Below are 17,046 nucleotides of genomic sequence, written 5' to 3' on the forward strand. Positions count from 1 at the left end.
CCTGTGGGCTGAGAATCATAATACCTTTGTTGAAGATACATGGCAGATTCTACAAAACATATACCCCCACTCCTTCATAACCTTTCTCTTTGTCTCTCCATGCACTTCTCTTTATTTTCTTGTTACATCACATGGTACTAATTACATGTATGATAATTATCAGCCTATATGATTATTGCTTATCTATGATAATAAATATGTAACTCTATTTTTACTTGATTGTATATAGATACTAATATAAATACAGATACATATATACATGCATGTTTCTGTGTGTATAACAATAAGCGAATGGAAATAATGTATCACTTGGTAAACCTATGTGATTTATTGGTTTTCCTTTCTATACATATTCATGTAGTAAAAAAACATTAATATAGAGAATAAAAATCTAAGACTTAAAACCAAAACTGAAATATATTCATTGTAGGGATATTTTATTTAATTAGAGTTAATATGATTATTAAGATTTCACCATTTTGGTATCGACTTTCAAACTTGCTCAATTGCATAGTTGGGAATGAAATTGAGCAAGTTTGAAAGTCGATAACCAAGGTGGTGAAATCGACCAAATCGAATATTGACTTATTTGTACTAAATGTTGATTGAATTTTAATTACACTTTTGTCAGCCTTTTTTCTACCTTTTTAATATTTTCGATCGTCTAAATAGTAATTACTAACCCCCCTTGAGTTTTCTGATCTGTTTAATAGTGCAAGGATGATCCATGGGAATGAACTTCCAAGTGAGGGCAAAGCAAAGCTTTCGAGTTTGGCTATGGCGGAACATCCACACAGTAACCCAATGTCTACCCTCCACCAACCCGTTCTCTCGGAAGAATCTCTTCCACCCTCCATTCAGCACATAAACCCTCTGTGTCGACCAACTCTTGAACATCATCCCATACTCTTTCCCTTCCGGGTTGTACGTCGTCACAGGTACACCCTGGCAAACACGTTCGTGGTCATTCAACAACGGCAGAAAGGAGCGTTTCACCTCGTCCTTACTCAACGAAAGACGGTTCTGATCTTCCTTAACGTCTGTCGCGGTTAGCTGTTTCTCAAACGGCATGCTGCACGCACTCAAATCTATCTTGCCGTTCAACAAAGGTATTGGAGGGAATCTTGGCAGCGGGGTTCCATCAACGCTGCTATGTACAGCCGGTTTTGGATTATTGTCTATTATTGTTAAGCCATCAACCTTCATCTTCATCTCCATCTTTATCTTCTCCAGTTCAATTGCTTCTCTCTCTTCCAGGATTGCTTCGCTCATCCAAATCAGAATGTTGGCAGCGGCAATGTCATCTTCCTCCTCCATCTTCTCCGGCTGAAACTTCACGTGATGAGTTCTTTTTGCCTAATGCAGCGTAGCTATGGAGTTTCAGGGGTATACGGTGGAGAAGGAAAGTATTAAATAAGAAGCTATGGAGTTTGTAGGGAGAGAGAAGTATAATAGGAAGTGGACTGGAATATGTAAGTTTAATTTTATTATTATACCATAATAATAGGACCAGTAGGCTTCTAGTTTCTAAAAAAGAGTCCCAACAGAATTCTACTTTTGGTAGTAATTTAAATCTAGTTTCTAAAAAAGAGTCCAAACAGAATTCTACTTTTTTGGTAGTAATTTAAATAAAATAATACCCTGTATTTGTTTCTAAAGTGAAATTAGACAGTTTTTGTAAAAAAAAAAAAAAAAGAAATTATTACGGCGTTGAATATAGACAAGGGGCTCTAAAGTGAAATTAGACAGTTTTTGTAAAAAAATTATTACGGCGTTGAATATCGACAATGCCCCACGAGATGTGCATTTTGGGAACAAATAAAAAACCCGTCCTACTGGCGTAAACTATCAATAGCATGAACCATTGATAAAGGGGGTGTTTGGCAAACGGCTGATAGCTGGTTGGTTTAGCTAGTAGCTGATGGCTGATTGCGTTAATTGGTTTGACCAGCTGGTTGTATTAGCTGGTTATAAAAAACTGTTTGGTAAATTAGCTGTTTACTAGTAGCTAATTGAATGTAAAATGACATTTAAGGGTATTATTATTATTATTATTATTATAAAATAACAAACACACCACCCATTTAAAAGTAAATCTCATTGATTTTAAAGGATAAAATAGTCAATATACCCATTGTTTCCAACCAGCTGATACAAAAAGCTACATTCATTAGCTTTTCAATTTTCAGCTTATTAGCCTAATAAGCCATTTACCAAACACTTCAAAATAGCTTATTGGTTGGTCAAAAAGCTAAACTTGGTCAAATAAACTAAAATTTGGCTTATAAGCCAATAACCAAACACCCCCAAAGCCTGAATTACAAACAAATAATTCAACCACTAATTAAAATTCTCAACCGATGTGTAAAGTCACGGCAAATTATACAATGCACCACGGTGCACATAGCAATGTGCACCACGTATGTAAACGACGTCGTTTTGAGCATTGTAAACTAACAGCCCTTTTTTTGGAAATCACGTTTTCCGGTTCGACCGGTGTCTGTATTTATGTTAATATTCTGTGTATTCCAGACAATTCTTCTGTGTATTCTACGCAACCGTTCTGTGTATTCTACGCAACCGTCCTGTGTATTCATGTTAGTAACACATGTTCTGATGTGTTTGTGCATTTTAATGTTTAGGAGGATGAATTCTGTGTATTTTTGTGTCAATATTTTGTGTATTCATGTTATTAACACATGTTGTGATGTGTTTGTGCATTTGAATGTTAGGATAATGAATTCTGTGTATTTTGTGTCAATATTATGTGTATTCTGGACAAACATTCTGTGTCAATATTATGTGTATTCTGGGCATACATTATAATATTAATAGTTTAAATGTTTAAGATTTGTAATTAAAATTTAAAAAAAAAAACGCCAGCCTGCTGGGCGGCCTAGGCGCCGCCTAATCGGCCACCTAGGCGCCCAGCCGCGGAGGAGGCGGATTTCAGCCTTTCTCGACGCGGCCAGCGCCACCAAGCGCCCGATGGCGCGATTTTTGCAACCATGAGTATATTAAAAATGTACTTTTTATTTATGGTCCACACAGCTGTGTGGACCATGGTCCATGCAATAATGATTGGTACAAAATTGAGGTCAGGGTGGGGGAGCGTCAGAGTTATAGCAAAAAATTTATAATGTTAATCAACATCAGTACTGATTATATAAGATATCAATATATACCATATATAATTGTACCATGTATTGTCGATAGTAATTTTTAATGATACTTTATGTTACGATTAGCACCCATGCCAATGGATACTTTATAATTTTTCATATAACAAAAAATATATACAAATATTTATAAAAATATTTCATGTGGGAATGGGGGCTTGGCCCCCCTACTCACGCACGTACCTTCGCTCCTCTGCCCCTATTTGAGGGTGATTTTCCCCTTGCTTGGCCGCATTGAGTGTTGAAGGTGGTGGATGTGATCTGTGCCACCGCACTCTGAAGGCCGTGGATTTTCTAGTGGTTGATGGTGCTTGAGATGTTGACGGAATTGATGGGTTTGTTGTCGGATTCCTTTGTTGGCATGCTTCATGGCCCCGAGTCCCTTGTCGGCGATTGATTGTATTCTTGAAAGTGCGACCTATTGGCCTTGAGACAACCTAGACTGGTTCACCTCCTTGTGAGTCATTTACCGACAAGAGCTACAATACAGGATTTACTCATTGCATCCCTCATCAATCAATAAGAGGCAAAAGTTAGTGTGCTAATTATTCATGATTCTTAATTACATAATGTTGTTAATTGTGATATATACAATTTAATTTGTTTTTTTTGAGGTAACAAGTAAGAATATATTAATCAATTGAAAACATGTATGAAATACATTTTGGAATAGAAGATAACCACATATGAAGATCAGAACGTAGGTAACCGACACGGATTCAAAGTATCCCATGAGTGGACGACACTTCTCAGAATGCATCCAAACTAAGCATAAGAACGATCAGAAGAGTTATTCAAAGAATTATAAACTATCTGGCAGTCGAATTTGATTAGTGCATGACACTAACCTCTTTCGGCCAAAAAGTTCAAAGTTTTCTCAACCACAAACGCACGGATTGTTTAGACATAGTGAAACGTGATTTCCTTGCCAATTAAAATCTGTTATGGCTATACCAAAGGTTATGCCAATTAAAATCTGTTATGGCTATACCAAAGGTTATGGTTGCATAATGTAACGCGCAGGGCATTTTCCTACACATTTCCGAGACGCGTGGGACACCTTGCCGAGGTTTGTTACACTTTTCCGGAGTTTTTCCGGAGTTTTCTATGACTTGTACATAAGTTCTCATAGTTGGTAGAATGATCTAGAATTATATACATAAGTGTAGAGGTAGTAGAGAACCATAAAATATTCTAGAACTTTATGGAATCCTCAAGTGTGTAGAGATTGTTATGGAGGATTCTAGAGAATAAATATTAGTCATAGGATTAAGTATATCTCCACCATCCATTGTGGAGGTGGAATGGGTATAAATACCCTAGTAGGGCTCATTTGTAAACAATCCAAGGAATCCAAGAAACCATTCAATAGTGGAATAAAGTGTAGAAGTATTACAAGTTCCCTACTAAGTTCGAATGTTTCTTTTAGCTTAGCTTCTTGCCTAATTTATTTCCGTAGCCATCTCATTGCTTACTTTGCCTACTATCCGAAGGACGAAGCAGGAACGATGCTGACTTAGCTAGGAAAGAGAGAAGAAAATAAAAATAACACGTCTGCTGCTGAGCATTGGCTGGGTTGCGTGTGTGGGTTGTGTGTGAAATAGCTGTCAATTCTCTCTTAACTTTTCTCTCTCCTAGGTAGGCCCACAAAAAACCTGAGGAACCCATTTAGGATGTTGTACATCAACATGCTGAGTGACCGGGGAGGTAACATGCAATGAAATCCATCCAGAGTCTGGTCCAAGGCGGGAAATTTAAAAAGAAAAAAAAAACTTATATAAAAAACTAAAATCTAAATTTAAATTTGATAATACTAAAAAATGATAATATCAAATAACATGAAATATGATTAAAAAATTTCAAACAGTTTTATAAATACATAAATAATCATGACAAAAAATTTCTACGTGTTTTACTATACTTACTATGCAAAATCATCAATTTGCATCAAGATTAATATTTTCTAGCCTATCTTTATCTTGAAAAGAACAAAAGTACCTAAATATTTCTTTAGTTTTAACACAAATAATAGAATATTACATTATTCATTAATATTTTTTTATTAGAAATGGATTTATAACCGTATAGGTTAGATGTGCTTGCTTGTGTGCAGAATTGCAGAGAGAAATAAATTGAAAAAAAATAGAAATTCATTATCCAAATATGCATTACATTATTTATTAGAGGGTTATAGATTTATAACCGATGTGCTTGCATGTATGCAGAATTGCAGAAAAAAATAAAGAGGAAAAAATAGAATAACAGCTTACAAGTTACCAAGACAACAGTGTAGGATACTAGATCCAGCAAGCAGAGGCCTAAACCCGCAAACAATGGTCGACCTTGTCTAAGAGGAATAGAGAGCAAGCAGAGGCCTAAACCCGCAAACAATGGTCGACCTTGGGCGAGGTCTAAGAGGAATAGAGGATTGATCAAAATTGCCGAAAAAATTATAGGAGAAGACGAATATACAGAGACGATATAATTAAGAAATTAGTGATTGTAAGTTATTTGATTACGTTTAGATAGAAATTAGTGATTGTAAGTTATTTGATTACGTTTAGATTCCGACTTCGTCCGTTAGGCTTCTATCATTATTTGTTTTCTATTATAATTATAATATACTATTTATTATATATATATATATATATATATATATATATATATATATATATATATGTGGATGGGTTCGTCCAGCCCGCCGTTCTTCAGGATCGAAGAGACTTGACCATGGCTTTAACTACAGTCGTGTTTCAGCTTCTAGATTGACCATGACCATAACAACGCAACTGCGCGAACACAAACAGTACTGCCTGAGTTTGAAAACAAGGCATTCAACCAATTAGAGAAATTCAAATTTGCATGCATAGGTAGAGAAGGATTAAGAAAATCTCATCATGGCTCCACATGTATACAATCATGTAACAAATGGACTGCATGTTCGTCAGTTGCACAACAAATCAAAAGTTGGAATGTCTCCTCCTTTGCTTCTTAAAAGTCATTTTAGGCTGTAAAACTAACCCCCAACACCTCCAAATAAAGTTTTTATGTTTTAAGGGATCTTCAATCTCCACAAAATATTCCAACCTCTAAAACTATTAGTAACAATTTAATTTGTTAATTAATAAGTTTCAACTCAAAATTTAAAGACTCGACTCTTTTATTGATTAATGATTGAACATTTGATGTTTATAACCCAAAATTTAAAGACTCGACTCTTTTGTTGATTAATGATTGAACATTTGATGCTTATAACCCTTAATAGCAGAGAAAAACACCCTACCGTTCCAAACATCATTCTACACTACCAAAAAATTGAACAAAGCTCAGGACAGCTAGAGAACCGGTTCAACTAGCCAAGAATTTTACTTTTGGTAACAAGTAACAACACCAAAATAAAAGTCTGACAAAACTGAAAACCCAAAATTTGAAATCAATAAGAGGCAAGAGCTTAGTGAATGTGTAAATTATTAACTATTCTTAATTACATAATGTCATGTTATACAAATTATTTTGCTGATTAATGATTGAAAATTTGATGTTTTTAGCTTTATAGTCCATAATAACAGAGAAAAACACCACCCAGGGGGTTCCCAGACATCATTTCTACACTACAAATAAACTAAACAAAGCTCAGAAAGTGTCTGTCATTCAAGATCTTGCAACTTACAGCCTGCAATGCAGTTGAGAATCCATGAATTGCTTGCAGCTAGAGAACCTGTTGAGCTAGCCAAAGCTTCTGCAGCTGATCGCCTGCTGTCTAAGATTGAACTTTTCTCTCTAGTCTTACAGTTATCAGGTAGCTCAAGGCTGTAAACTATGAAAGTGGACACTGATGAGCATCCAGACGAATGGCTTTTCTCATCTTCTGAAACAGGCTTCCTGTTCAGGACATTTCCCCCGGCAGCAACCACAAGATCATGCAAATACTTTTTGTATGAAGGTAAAAAGTCACTCATAAAATAGAATTTGTATCCACTGAAAAGCTTAGGTTGCTGCATATTAACAAAGATGCAAAGTTACTCAAGAATCAATAACAAAGACTTGGTATTTGTTCTTTCTTATGCATTTCTTCATAACAGATGAGGCACCTTAGTTGAGGATTAAACCATGTTTTTACAAATTAGCATTTGTATGCATACGTTTCAAGTCCAAGTGCGATGAATAGAAATCCAGCTGGTGAATCCAAATCCCCCTAAATAATTTAGCCTGTCTATCTTAAACTAGTTTTAGAGAAGGGAATAACCTTATTTGATGTTCTTAATCTGCCAAGTCTAGGGCCATCTCTGACTCCATGAGTATCAACTTCAATTTCATATTGCTGTTCATCAAGAAGTTCTGTAGCATTCAAGCAAGCTTTGATCCCTGCAAGAATGGAAACCAAAAATTAGAACAAACAGAAGCAGAAGCTGAGTAGAAAACTGCAAATGTCATAAAAATATACTAACATTCAATTGTGAGGATCCATTTGCCCCCCAAGACACCCATCAAAAATTTGAACGTTCTTTTACATGCCCCCTTCTCATTTGTAGATGCAATGATATGGGTTACACTTGGGTCCCAAGTCTTTAATACTGTTGCACCTGACAACCTCTCAAAGTCGGAAACCAAAGCCTGCAAATCAAAGTATTAAGTTAGCCTCAGATAGACATACTCTGAAATTACAACAATAAAAAGTGATCTCCAATTCCAGTTCTTTTACCCTCTCTGCATCAGTGATAGCTGAACAACAAAGAACCAAGCTTTTATTTTTTCTTTGACACTTCCAAAGTGCATCTTGTCTATTATCAGATTTGACAGCAATTTGGGGTTGATTGATACAAGAATTTCTGTAATATAAAGTCAAAGAGCAAAAACAGTAAGTCAAACTGGAAAAGTGTATAAGAATAAAAGGCAGAAAAAAGATGGCAGAAACATTAAAGTTGATTGACCTCAGTTCACATTTCTTTTTCTTCTTTGATTGGAATTCAGGTTCCTTGCACGGCAGTTTACAACAAGCATGTAGAGGGCATAACATTACGAAATTATACTGAAAACAAGGAATAGCAACTTATTAAATGGATACAAATCAGCTTATCAGCTTTGCTGGTAAATTAAGATGCGACACATACATGGTCCCATTGACAGTTTGGTGTCATCTTTGCACAGGGAACATGAAAACTCTTGCGACAAGTCTTCTCATAGCAGCCCAGAGCTGCCCCTTTAACTCCACAGAAGCCACAAGAAATAGACCTACTCCTCTTCAGTTCAGTTTCAAGATTAATGACATAATCATCTTCATTAAAATATACATTTGGGGCCCTGCAAATGTGCTTTCAACAATTACCCAGTGACCCAAATATGTATGTGTATTTATAAAAGCAAAAACCAATATCAAGCTTCACAAACTAAGTTGGGTATATATTTAGTCTAGAATCTAATCTTGATTATTTATGAATATATGCAAATATTTGCAAGCAACAAATAACAATTATATCCAGGCGTAGATTAGGTTAATATGAATTAATGCAAAAACTATCATCAGTAATGCATTCAGCTAACCACTCAATAAAATTAAAATATAGAATAACCAAAAAATGGAGAAGTATTCCAATAACTATGCCACACCAACTCATATAGCAAAACAAAATCTAAAATTTGCTTAATGGAACATATTTTACCACTCTGCACAATTTTTATGCACATGTATGACACTTGTTTCTCCAATCTGGTCTTCTTTAATTGGCTTCCCATTAAGATAGTGCATCATAACTCCTGAATCCTGAAATTTGGACATTAAAACATGAAAAAAAAAAAATTGAGGTTTATATGGAATTACTGAGAAATAAAAGGCTCACATACCTCAGACTCTTCTGCAGTATGGCAAAATGCACATTGGATTTTTGTCGGGTGTGTCTCACACTTTTGCAAAACTGAACTACTTGAATTGGAAAGTGACTTTTTTATTTTTGACAAACTATTTGTGTCCATACACAAGCTGTTTGAAATATTTTCTGGAGTCAGAGTTTCCTTACTGGAGTTCTTCTCATTAAACTTCTGGATGCCATCTGCAATATTATCCTCAAAAATTTCTTCAGAAAATGTCACCTGTTTCATGTGCTTTGACTTCCCAGCACGTGTAACTTTACTCTTTACTTTTGAACTAGAATCTGTAACTTCCTTATCATCATTGATAGGTGCTGATGTATTAAGTGGATAGGGATTCACAGCCACATCTCTTGTTGGAATGATTCTGTCCTTAGGAGCATTCTTTCCACTTTTTGACATGTTACAAACTTTTTGTTGCTGGGTGACAGTTACCTTTCTTCTTTTGCCATTTCTCTTTAAGTCACACCCTCCACTGTCTTCTTTCTGATCCAATGAAACTCGTGCAGAATCAGCACCAATACCAACCTCTTTCTTCTTGTCATGACTTTTCTTCCCCATATTCAATGCATTATCATTGGAAAAATCTTTGGTACTCAGTTTGGCTTTTTGTGATCCACTGGGGACTCCCATTAGTTCTTGAATTGATCTCATACGGCCATTTTTCTTTTTGCTCTCAATCATCCGCACTCTTTTGCTAGACTTTCTAAGGCCACCTTTAATTTTAGAGATCTCATTCCTTAGAGAAGATAAAGTGGGTGGACTCACCTCTTCCTTGCTCATTTCATTTTCATCATCCATGCTTTTTCTGTTGCGACTTTTGGGTTCAGCAAGAATACTTAAATCCATTAAGGTAGCCTCTGTATCCTGTTCAAGTCCTTCAGATTCGTAAGTATCTTCTACCTGCAACACCATTGTTATTTCCTTGTGAGCTGTTAAACAAATTAGAAAATGGAAGAAAGAATGTGATCATTTTAATGCATCAAGACACGAGATAAAAGTGAAATGAATACCTGCAGTTTCAATGGGCTTGAAAGGAGTTCAGGGGAGCAAGGCCTTTGTGTCCATTCAAACATCTCACTATCAAAAAATTCTGCATCCTTTGGAATGTCACCAGGGGCAGCACTCTGTGCAGTAGTCAAATGTGAACTCAATAAGAATTTCAATTCCATATGAGAGCACATGACAAAAGTTCAATATTGCAGCACATTAAGTAAACTGAGCTGGCATGTAATGCTTCAAAAATCCTAAGAAAGGCTTGCAGTCTTGCACAAACCTTTCATAAGCAATTGAAGCTCTACATAACAGATACCAGCAAGAGCCAATTAATGTTAGCCACCTCTTAGAACACGAGGATAGAGGAGAAATTCTTAATTATAAGCTAATAAAAAAAATCAACCATATCAGATTTTGTTTTGATTACTGACAAATAAACATAACAATTCATTTATCTACTTAAAATCTTAAATCTTTAGGGCAGGACCCTGATGTGTTACAGCTTCTATCGGAGGCATGAATTACCATGTCTTAGTCTGAAATGAATATAATTTACTTACTTTTGGGGTCATCTCAAGAGGAAATTCGTCATCAGAATCTTTCATATCACTAAAACAAGGAACACCTGGAGGGGTATCTGTGGCATGATCCTCATCCAATAGCTCAGTTGACTTTTTGTCATCTGATAGCTGAGTTGACTGTTCGACATCATCTCTCAGCCAGAAAAAGGGACTAAGGTTTAGCTCTCCCTTCTCATTTAAAACCCCCTTGCCCTTGTTTATGACAGGATGTCTCTGAGGTTCACTGGCAGTTACTTGATCATTTTCAGCAACCAATTTTGTAGGCAGTGGGCTTTCTAATGGTGGATGCTGTGGCACTTGGACCCTTTTCTTTGTAGGAAAGGAAGGCTTAACAGAAGATGGATTGCAATTTCCATTTTTAGTCTTCCTTGATCTTTTTGACCCTCTTCTTTCATTTCCTTCCTTATTATTTTGTTCTGAAGTCTGCATGGCAATATTGTCATTCTCTTCAATTCCAAAGGTCTTGCTTGCAGATTTGTTTTCTTCACCTGAAGTTACAAAAATTATGAACCGAACTGAATATCACACTTAAGGGAATATGCATTACAACACAACTATCAACCAAAGCATGATAGTAATTGCACCATTTGGTCAAATGGTCAAATCTAAAGACTCATGAAGTGGTATTGTGGGACTAGTGATAACTAACTAGATAAATACAGTAATAACCTAGAAACATATACAAAATATTTATATAGTAGTGATGGGGTTACTGAATTTTAATCAATCCATCTTTCTAGAAGATACCCAAGTACCTGCTATTTTAGTTGAAGTTTCAGTTTGAGTAACAAATATGTTGACTCCTGAAGCAGCTTCCAAGCTCTTATAAATGCTGACCAAGTTATCCATTTGGGGAGCAGGGCGGATTTCTGTAACACAAAAGCACCACACATTCACAGAATGAAGGAAACATTTTCTTGCAATGAAAGTGCATTCTACACAATTGATATTCATGAACTTTGAGAAGAAATTTTATTTTAAACTGTCATTTTAATCAAGGAAAGCCAGCATAATGCAAATAGCTTTAGTTCAGTTCCAAATCACTAAAAACAATATAATTCAATCAAAATTCTATAATATCTCCATGCAAAATCATACAAGAGCACAAACCTCTGGGCCGGTAAGGAACTTTACAAACTGGACAATTGGGCGCCAACTTCATTGATGCATGTATACAGGCACTGCGATTTGAAACAGCATATTGGAATTTAAAACCCATAACCAGCATACATAGAGTGTATATAGAATTTGGGAGATTGAAAGGCTTACTTGCAGAATACATGATTGCACGTGAGTGAAGCAGCTGAATTCAAGAGACTCAAGCTGCCGAAAAGAGGGAAAACCAAAAAATTACACATTATAAGCTGACCATATATAAGCAATCGCAGTATCTAATAATTTCGTTGAAATTGTGCTGACGATTAAGCTGATTTCGAGTAATTCAAGTGAAGTTTAGACTAATTCGATTGAAGAACTAAACCAAATTATAATCTTAGATATAGATACACGGAAGTATTTATTGTGACAGAAATCAACGGAATCTAAAATTTCCATTGAAATCATGTAGAGCTAAAGACTAATCTTAAGCGATTGAAATAAGAAAGTACCAGATGGGACACTTGAGCTCTCTTCCCATCCTTTCTAGATGTGCAGCATCTGCCATACTTCCTATAATTCGCCTTTGCTCTCTCTCTCTCTCTCTCTCGTGAGCAAGATCTTCGTTTCTATTGTTTAAGCGGAGAAGGGGCGGCGCGTGAGTTTGACGGCAAACTTTATAACGGAATACTACGGGAAAGAGCTTGAAAAGTGAAAATGGTTTTGATATTGGGTGGCGCGTTTTTTCTGTATTTTTAAAATTTTAATATGCGCGCGTTACTTAAAACTTCCGCGCAAAATTCAATTGGCGGGTCCATTTTTGTAACATTCGAATTGGGATAAATATAATTTTCCTCATATAAATAAATATCATGTAACTTATTTTAATTTTTTAAAATATTTTTATTTAAATAAAATTATAAGTTATTTTGACATGGTATCTATGTATGTATATAAAATTGCATGTATAGATTATATCATATAACTTATATATGTATAAAAAAAAAAATAAAAAGGTTCTAATTGCACATTTTTAAAGAGTTCAATGGACTAATATAAATCTTTTTGCAGTTATATGGTGCAATTGCCTTTTCCTAAATAGTTTGGGGTAAATTGAGACTTAAAAGGTTAACACATTTTATCACAATGATAGAGATATGAAAAATGTTATAAATATCCCTTTACCCCACAATAGGCCTATTGGCTCATTGTTTTTTTTTTGTGGGGGGGGTGGTGGGGGTGGGGGGGAAAAAGGGAATACTATGTCCAGAGTTGTTATCGTTCACAGGGGGGAGTTCATATGCATTCAGAGGAAGGAAGGATGGACTCAAATGTGGAAACTCAGGTTGTTTACTTTATAAAATTGTATTTTTATTTTTATTTTTCATTTTCTAACTTTTCAAATTTTCTTCAATGTTGTGTGTTTTTTGTTTTCTATTTAAAAAACTTGTTTACTAACACTTATTTTTCAAAAAAGGGAAAAAAAAAAAACAAAAACAAAACAAACAAACAACGTCGATGGTAGTGTAAAGGCCTCAATCAGGAAAGTGGGAATCGGTGGTGTTCTAAGAGATGAGAAGGGCCTCTGGATTGACGGTTTCTCGGGCAACATGGAGGTCGCCTCGCCGAAAGAAATGGAAGCTACTGCCATTGTCAATAGCATGCATTGGGCCTGAGAGAAGGGAATTCGGAATATCGAGATCCAATCTGATTAAAAAAAAAAAAAGAAGGATTGTTGAGTGGATTTAAGCCAATGATGTGCTTTGGGGCCCCATAAGAAAACTTGTTGAGGATATTCAATGGTGGTTTCGAATAGATTGGAATATAGTCTTTTGAGTGGTTTACAAAGAACAAAATATGGTCGCTGACTCTTTTGCTGCCCTTGGAACCTTCCAACAAGGGAGTTGATAGGTGGAAATCCTCATATGAAGATATTGAATGTTGAGACTGGAATATAGCCTCTCATGTTCTGATGCTTTTTGATAGGTGGATGAACAATATATTGATCGTTTAGTTCTCTATGGGGTTTTCTCAGTTTCTATAAATGAAAGAGTAGGCACGCTTCAATGGTAACTTCTTAAATATTGTCTTTACATGTAAAATTGATATAAAATTGTTAATTTGGTGTTTTCAATTTGCTACTATTTTGTGTATATTCTAACACTTCGTGCAAAGACTTGTTGAAATGTGATTATTTTATGGTGAATGGAGTATGCAACTCAATTTGAAAATGGTTAAACTCTTATGGGGAAAAAATGTGATTATTTTATGGTGAATGGAGCATGCAACTCAATTTGAAAATGGTTAAACTCTTATGGGGAAAAAAAGGATGATGACAAATCATTCAAGACGAGGTATTTGTCTCTTATTTAGATTTGAGACAAAGATGCCTAATATGTTTTGGAGCACATTTACTCGTATTGATTAATTTGTGACATAACTCATTTAATCATTCTGATTTGAGCTGGAGATCTTTTACTTGTCTAAAATGTAAGACAACATTCCTCTGTGCCTATTAGATCTGATATGAAAAATCAATGATTTTTGGTGAGTTCTTAATAACTTTATATGTCATGCTATTAGCATATCTAAAAACATAATAAGTGCGAAGGAATGTTATACCCTTTATTTATGTCCGTTTTTTTCATTAAATTTTGTTGTATATTATGCTATAAAAGTTGTACTTTACAATATATTAGACAAACATACTCCTACCGTTATAACTTTTTTTTTTCCACTATTGTTACAATGGACATGCATCCACTATACATTTTCTTATTTTCTTCAATAATAATAATATATACACATTATATACTGGAGTTATATGTTAGTTATTTTCTAAAATATAAATATAACATTTATAAAAATATTTTACATTATTATTATTTACAATAATTTAAATATCTAAAATTTAAATTAATTTAAAATTTGAATATAAATTATTTGTATTGAGCACCTATTTTTTGGGCATAAGAAAAACTAGTTGATAATAAATGATTCAATTTTGAAATATTATCGTAATAAACTATAAAAAAGCATAATTACTCCATGTTAATCATATCAAACTTTTTACACGAAACTTTGGCATAAATAAAAGTAGATTAATTTGATTATATTTTTAGTGAGATTGTATCTAAAAACATAATAAGTCTCAATCAATGTTATATCATTGATTTATGTACCTCTTTTTGTATGCTAATAAATGTATACATTTTGCTTTAAATGTTGTACAGTTCAATGTTATTAGACAAAAATGTCCCTACTACATTCTTGTTATACAAAACTACCCTTACACCGTTAATTTTAACTCCATCATTATTACCATACACCTATATCTATCATATCTTTTTTCCTATTCTTTAATTATCATTTTATTAAAATCATTATATAATTTATTTAATGGTTGATTATATATATATATATATATATTTTGAGAGTGATTATATTTTAATTAAAATTATATTAATGGTAAATCATATATGTGTGTATAAAATACATGTATTATTTGTGTATATATAATTTAAATTTTAAATTTTAATTATTTGTATTTATTAATGTTTTAATATTGGGCATTAGTTTTCGCGCATCGCACGTACAAAATACTAGTATATGTAATATGTTTGTATATTTGACTTAACCATGCACTCATATCAAATAAGAAATACTCCGTATTTAGTACCCCAAAGAATTGTACAAATACAGTTTTCTTTCAATTTAGTATCTTTTCAATTAAAATCTAGATGGTAAATCATTAAAGGCAGCCAATTAAGTATGACAGCTATTGCTGATCCAAAAAGTGGAATTGTTTACTTTTTAGGAATAATAAATTAAATACGGATTTCATCAAATGATAATGTGGTGTGTTACAAATTTTCCTTAAATCAAGTAATAACATCACACCAACATTTAACAGTACTTATACTGTGGACCATGGGTCATGGTTGATACTGCAGTTGTGTTGAAAGGATATTGTAGTTGTGTTGAAATGATACTGCAGTTGTGTTGAAAAGGAACTGCAGTTATGTGGAACAGAGGCCATGTCATTCATCTGGAACTGCAGTTGTGTTGAACGGAAACTGCAATTGTGTTGAAAAGATACTGCATCTATGTTGAACGGATACTGCAGTTGTGTGAAACGGATGAACGGCCTCTGTCCCGTGCAACTGCAGTTTTCTTTCAACACAATTGCAGTATCTTTTCAACACAACTATAGTATCCGTTCAACACAACTGCAGTATCAGTTATGATCATGGTCCACAATGCAATGTGGACCATGGTCCACGATATAATTTGCGAACATTTAATACTCCGTATCATGTTCCAATTAAAAATCACTAACGTAAGCCGTGTTCACTTCAAATGTTTTCATACAATACAATAAAATTTTGGAGAAAGTGTCAAATATGGCACTTTTTTTTTTCTTTTTTTGGAAAAGATGGCACTTTTTCTCTCTATGTTATGTGTATATAACACTTTTTCCCTGTGTTATTGAAATATTAAATTGACACTTTTACTCTTAAAAATAATTATTTCATTTATTTTCCTTCTTCAACAAATTATTACTTATGTGTATGAATGATCACGATTCGGTTCGAACTTAACTAAACACTCATACCAAAATAGTATGGACGGTTTTGGTTACGATTCATAATCGAAAAAATAAAATTAAATAATTGTTGAACCGTGAACCGGAACTGAACCACAGTTATATATAGTGAAAATGATCAAACACTTATTTTGATAAATCGGTACGGTTCGGTTCTAATTTCGATTTTGAACCGCCAATCAAAATTTATTTATTTATTTATTTATTTTTATAATTTTATTTCTTATTTAAAAATAGTTTAAATTCAACAATTATTTTATTTTATTTTTTCGGTTCTGAATCGTAACCGTAACGATCCATATGGAAGGGGTGGGTTCGGGTCTCAGTGGAAGCGATACTGACTCTTTGTTCTTTAGTATGTCGAGAAAGTAGTATGGATGGGTCAGGGTTCGACAAATTAATGCAAGACCCGACCCGTCATAATAAATAATCAAATACATAATATGCGAATGTATAAGGCAGTAACAAATAATTTATACAATGTACTACTTACTAATACATTTTATCAATATAAATAAATAAATAAACATATATTTATATATTATTAATTATATAAAATGAGGTATATAAACTAATACTAATAATATATATTGTATACATACTAGGCGAGTTTGGTGGGCCCATGCCAAAGCCCCACATTTTGGCTGGCGGGCTAAAAAGTTCACCGGAATACTAGCCATAAAATACGAACCTACCCTATTAAAAATGCGGATTAGCACACCAG

At 34.1% G+C, this 17,046-nt stretch overlaps 2 protein-coding genes across 2 annotated transcripts; both read right to left on the minus strand.

The window, feature by feature from the left end:
* Positions 1-678: 678 nt before the first annotated feature.
* On the minus strand, positions 679-1,317 carry LOC116033346 (putative B3 domain-containing protein At4g03170). The gene has a single exon (XM_031276095.1). The coding sequence runs from the start codon at positions 1,315-1,317 to the stop codon at positions 679-681; it is 639 nt and encodes a 212-aa protein (XP_031131955.1).
* Positions 1,318-6,630: 5,313 nt separating this feature from the next.
* Positions 6,631-12,375, minus strand: LOC116032058 (protein BREAST CANCER SUSCEPTIBILITY 1 homolog). The gene is made up of 14 exons (XM_031274449.1): positions 12,229-12,375; positions 11,891-11,944; positions 11,732-11,802; positions 11,377-11,490; positions 10,601-11,109; positions 10,058-10,171; positions 9,021-9,947; positions 8,840-8,940; positions 8,291-8,480; positions 8,111-8,208; positions 7,882-8,008; positions 7,628-7,793; positions 7,426-7,544; positions 6,631-7,174 (listed from the first exon to the last, which is right to left on the minus strand). The coding sequence occupies exons 1-14, from the start codon at positions 12,282-12,284 to the stop codon at positions 6,827-6,829; spliced, it is 2,994 nt and encodes a 997-aa protein (XP_031130309.1). The 5' UTR covers positions 12,285-12,375; the 3' UTR covers positions 6,631-6,826.
* Between the last annotated feature and the right edge of the window lie 4,671 nt (positions 12,376-17,046).

Source organism: Ipomoea triloba, chromosome 10 (genome assembly GCF_003576645.1).
Source record: "Ipomoea triloba cultivar NCNSP0323 chromosome 10, ASM357664v1".
NCBI classification, from domain to species: Eukaryota; Viridiplantae; Streptophyta; class Magnoliopsida; order Solanales; family Convolvulaceae; genus Ipomoea; species Ipomoea triloba.

Bases quoted from the DNA above. Each gene is read 5' to 3' on its own strand.
- LOC116033346 (XM_031276095.1), bottom strand. From the start codon at position 1,317: ATGGAGGAGGAAGATGACATTGCCGCTGCCAACATTCTGATTTGGATG.
- LOC116032058 (XM_031274449.1), bottom strand. From the start codon at position 12,284: ATGGCAGATGCTGCACATCTAGAAAGGATGGGAAGAGAGCTCAAGTGT. The intron at 11,803-11,890 runs GTAAGCCTTTCA...TTCAAATCGCAG, and splicing joins TGCAATCATGTATTCTGCAA to TGCCTGTATACATGCATCAA. The intron at 7,794-7,881 runs GTAAAAGAACTG...TTTGATTTGCAG, and splicing joins CTATCACTGATGCAGAGAGG to GCTTTGGTTTCCGACTTTGA.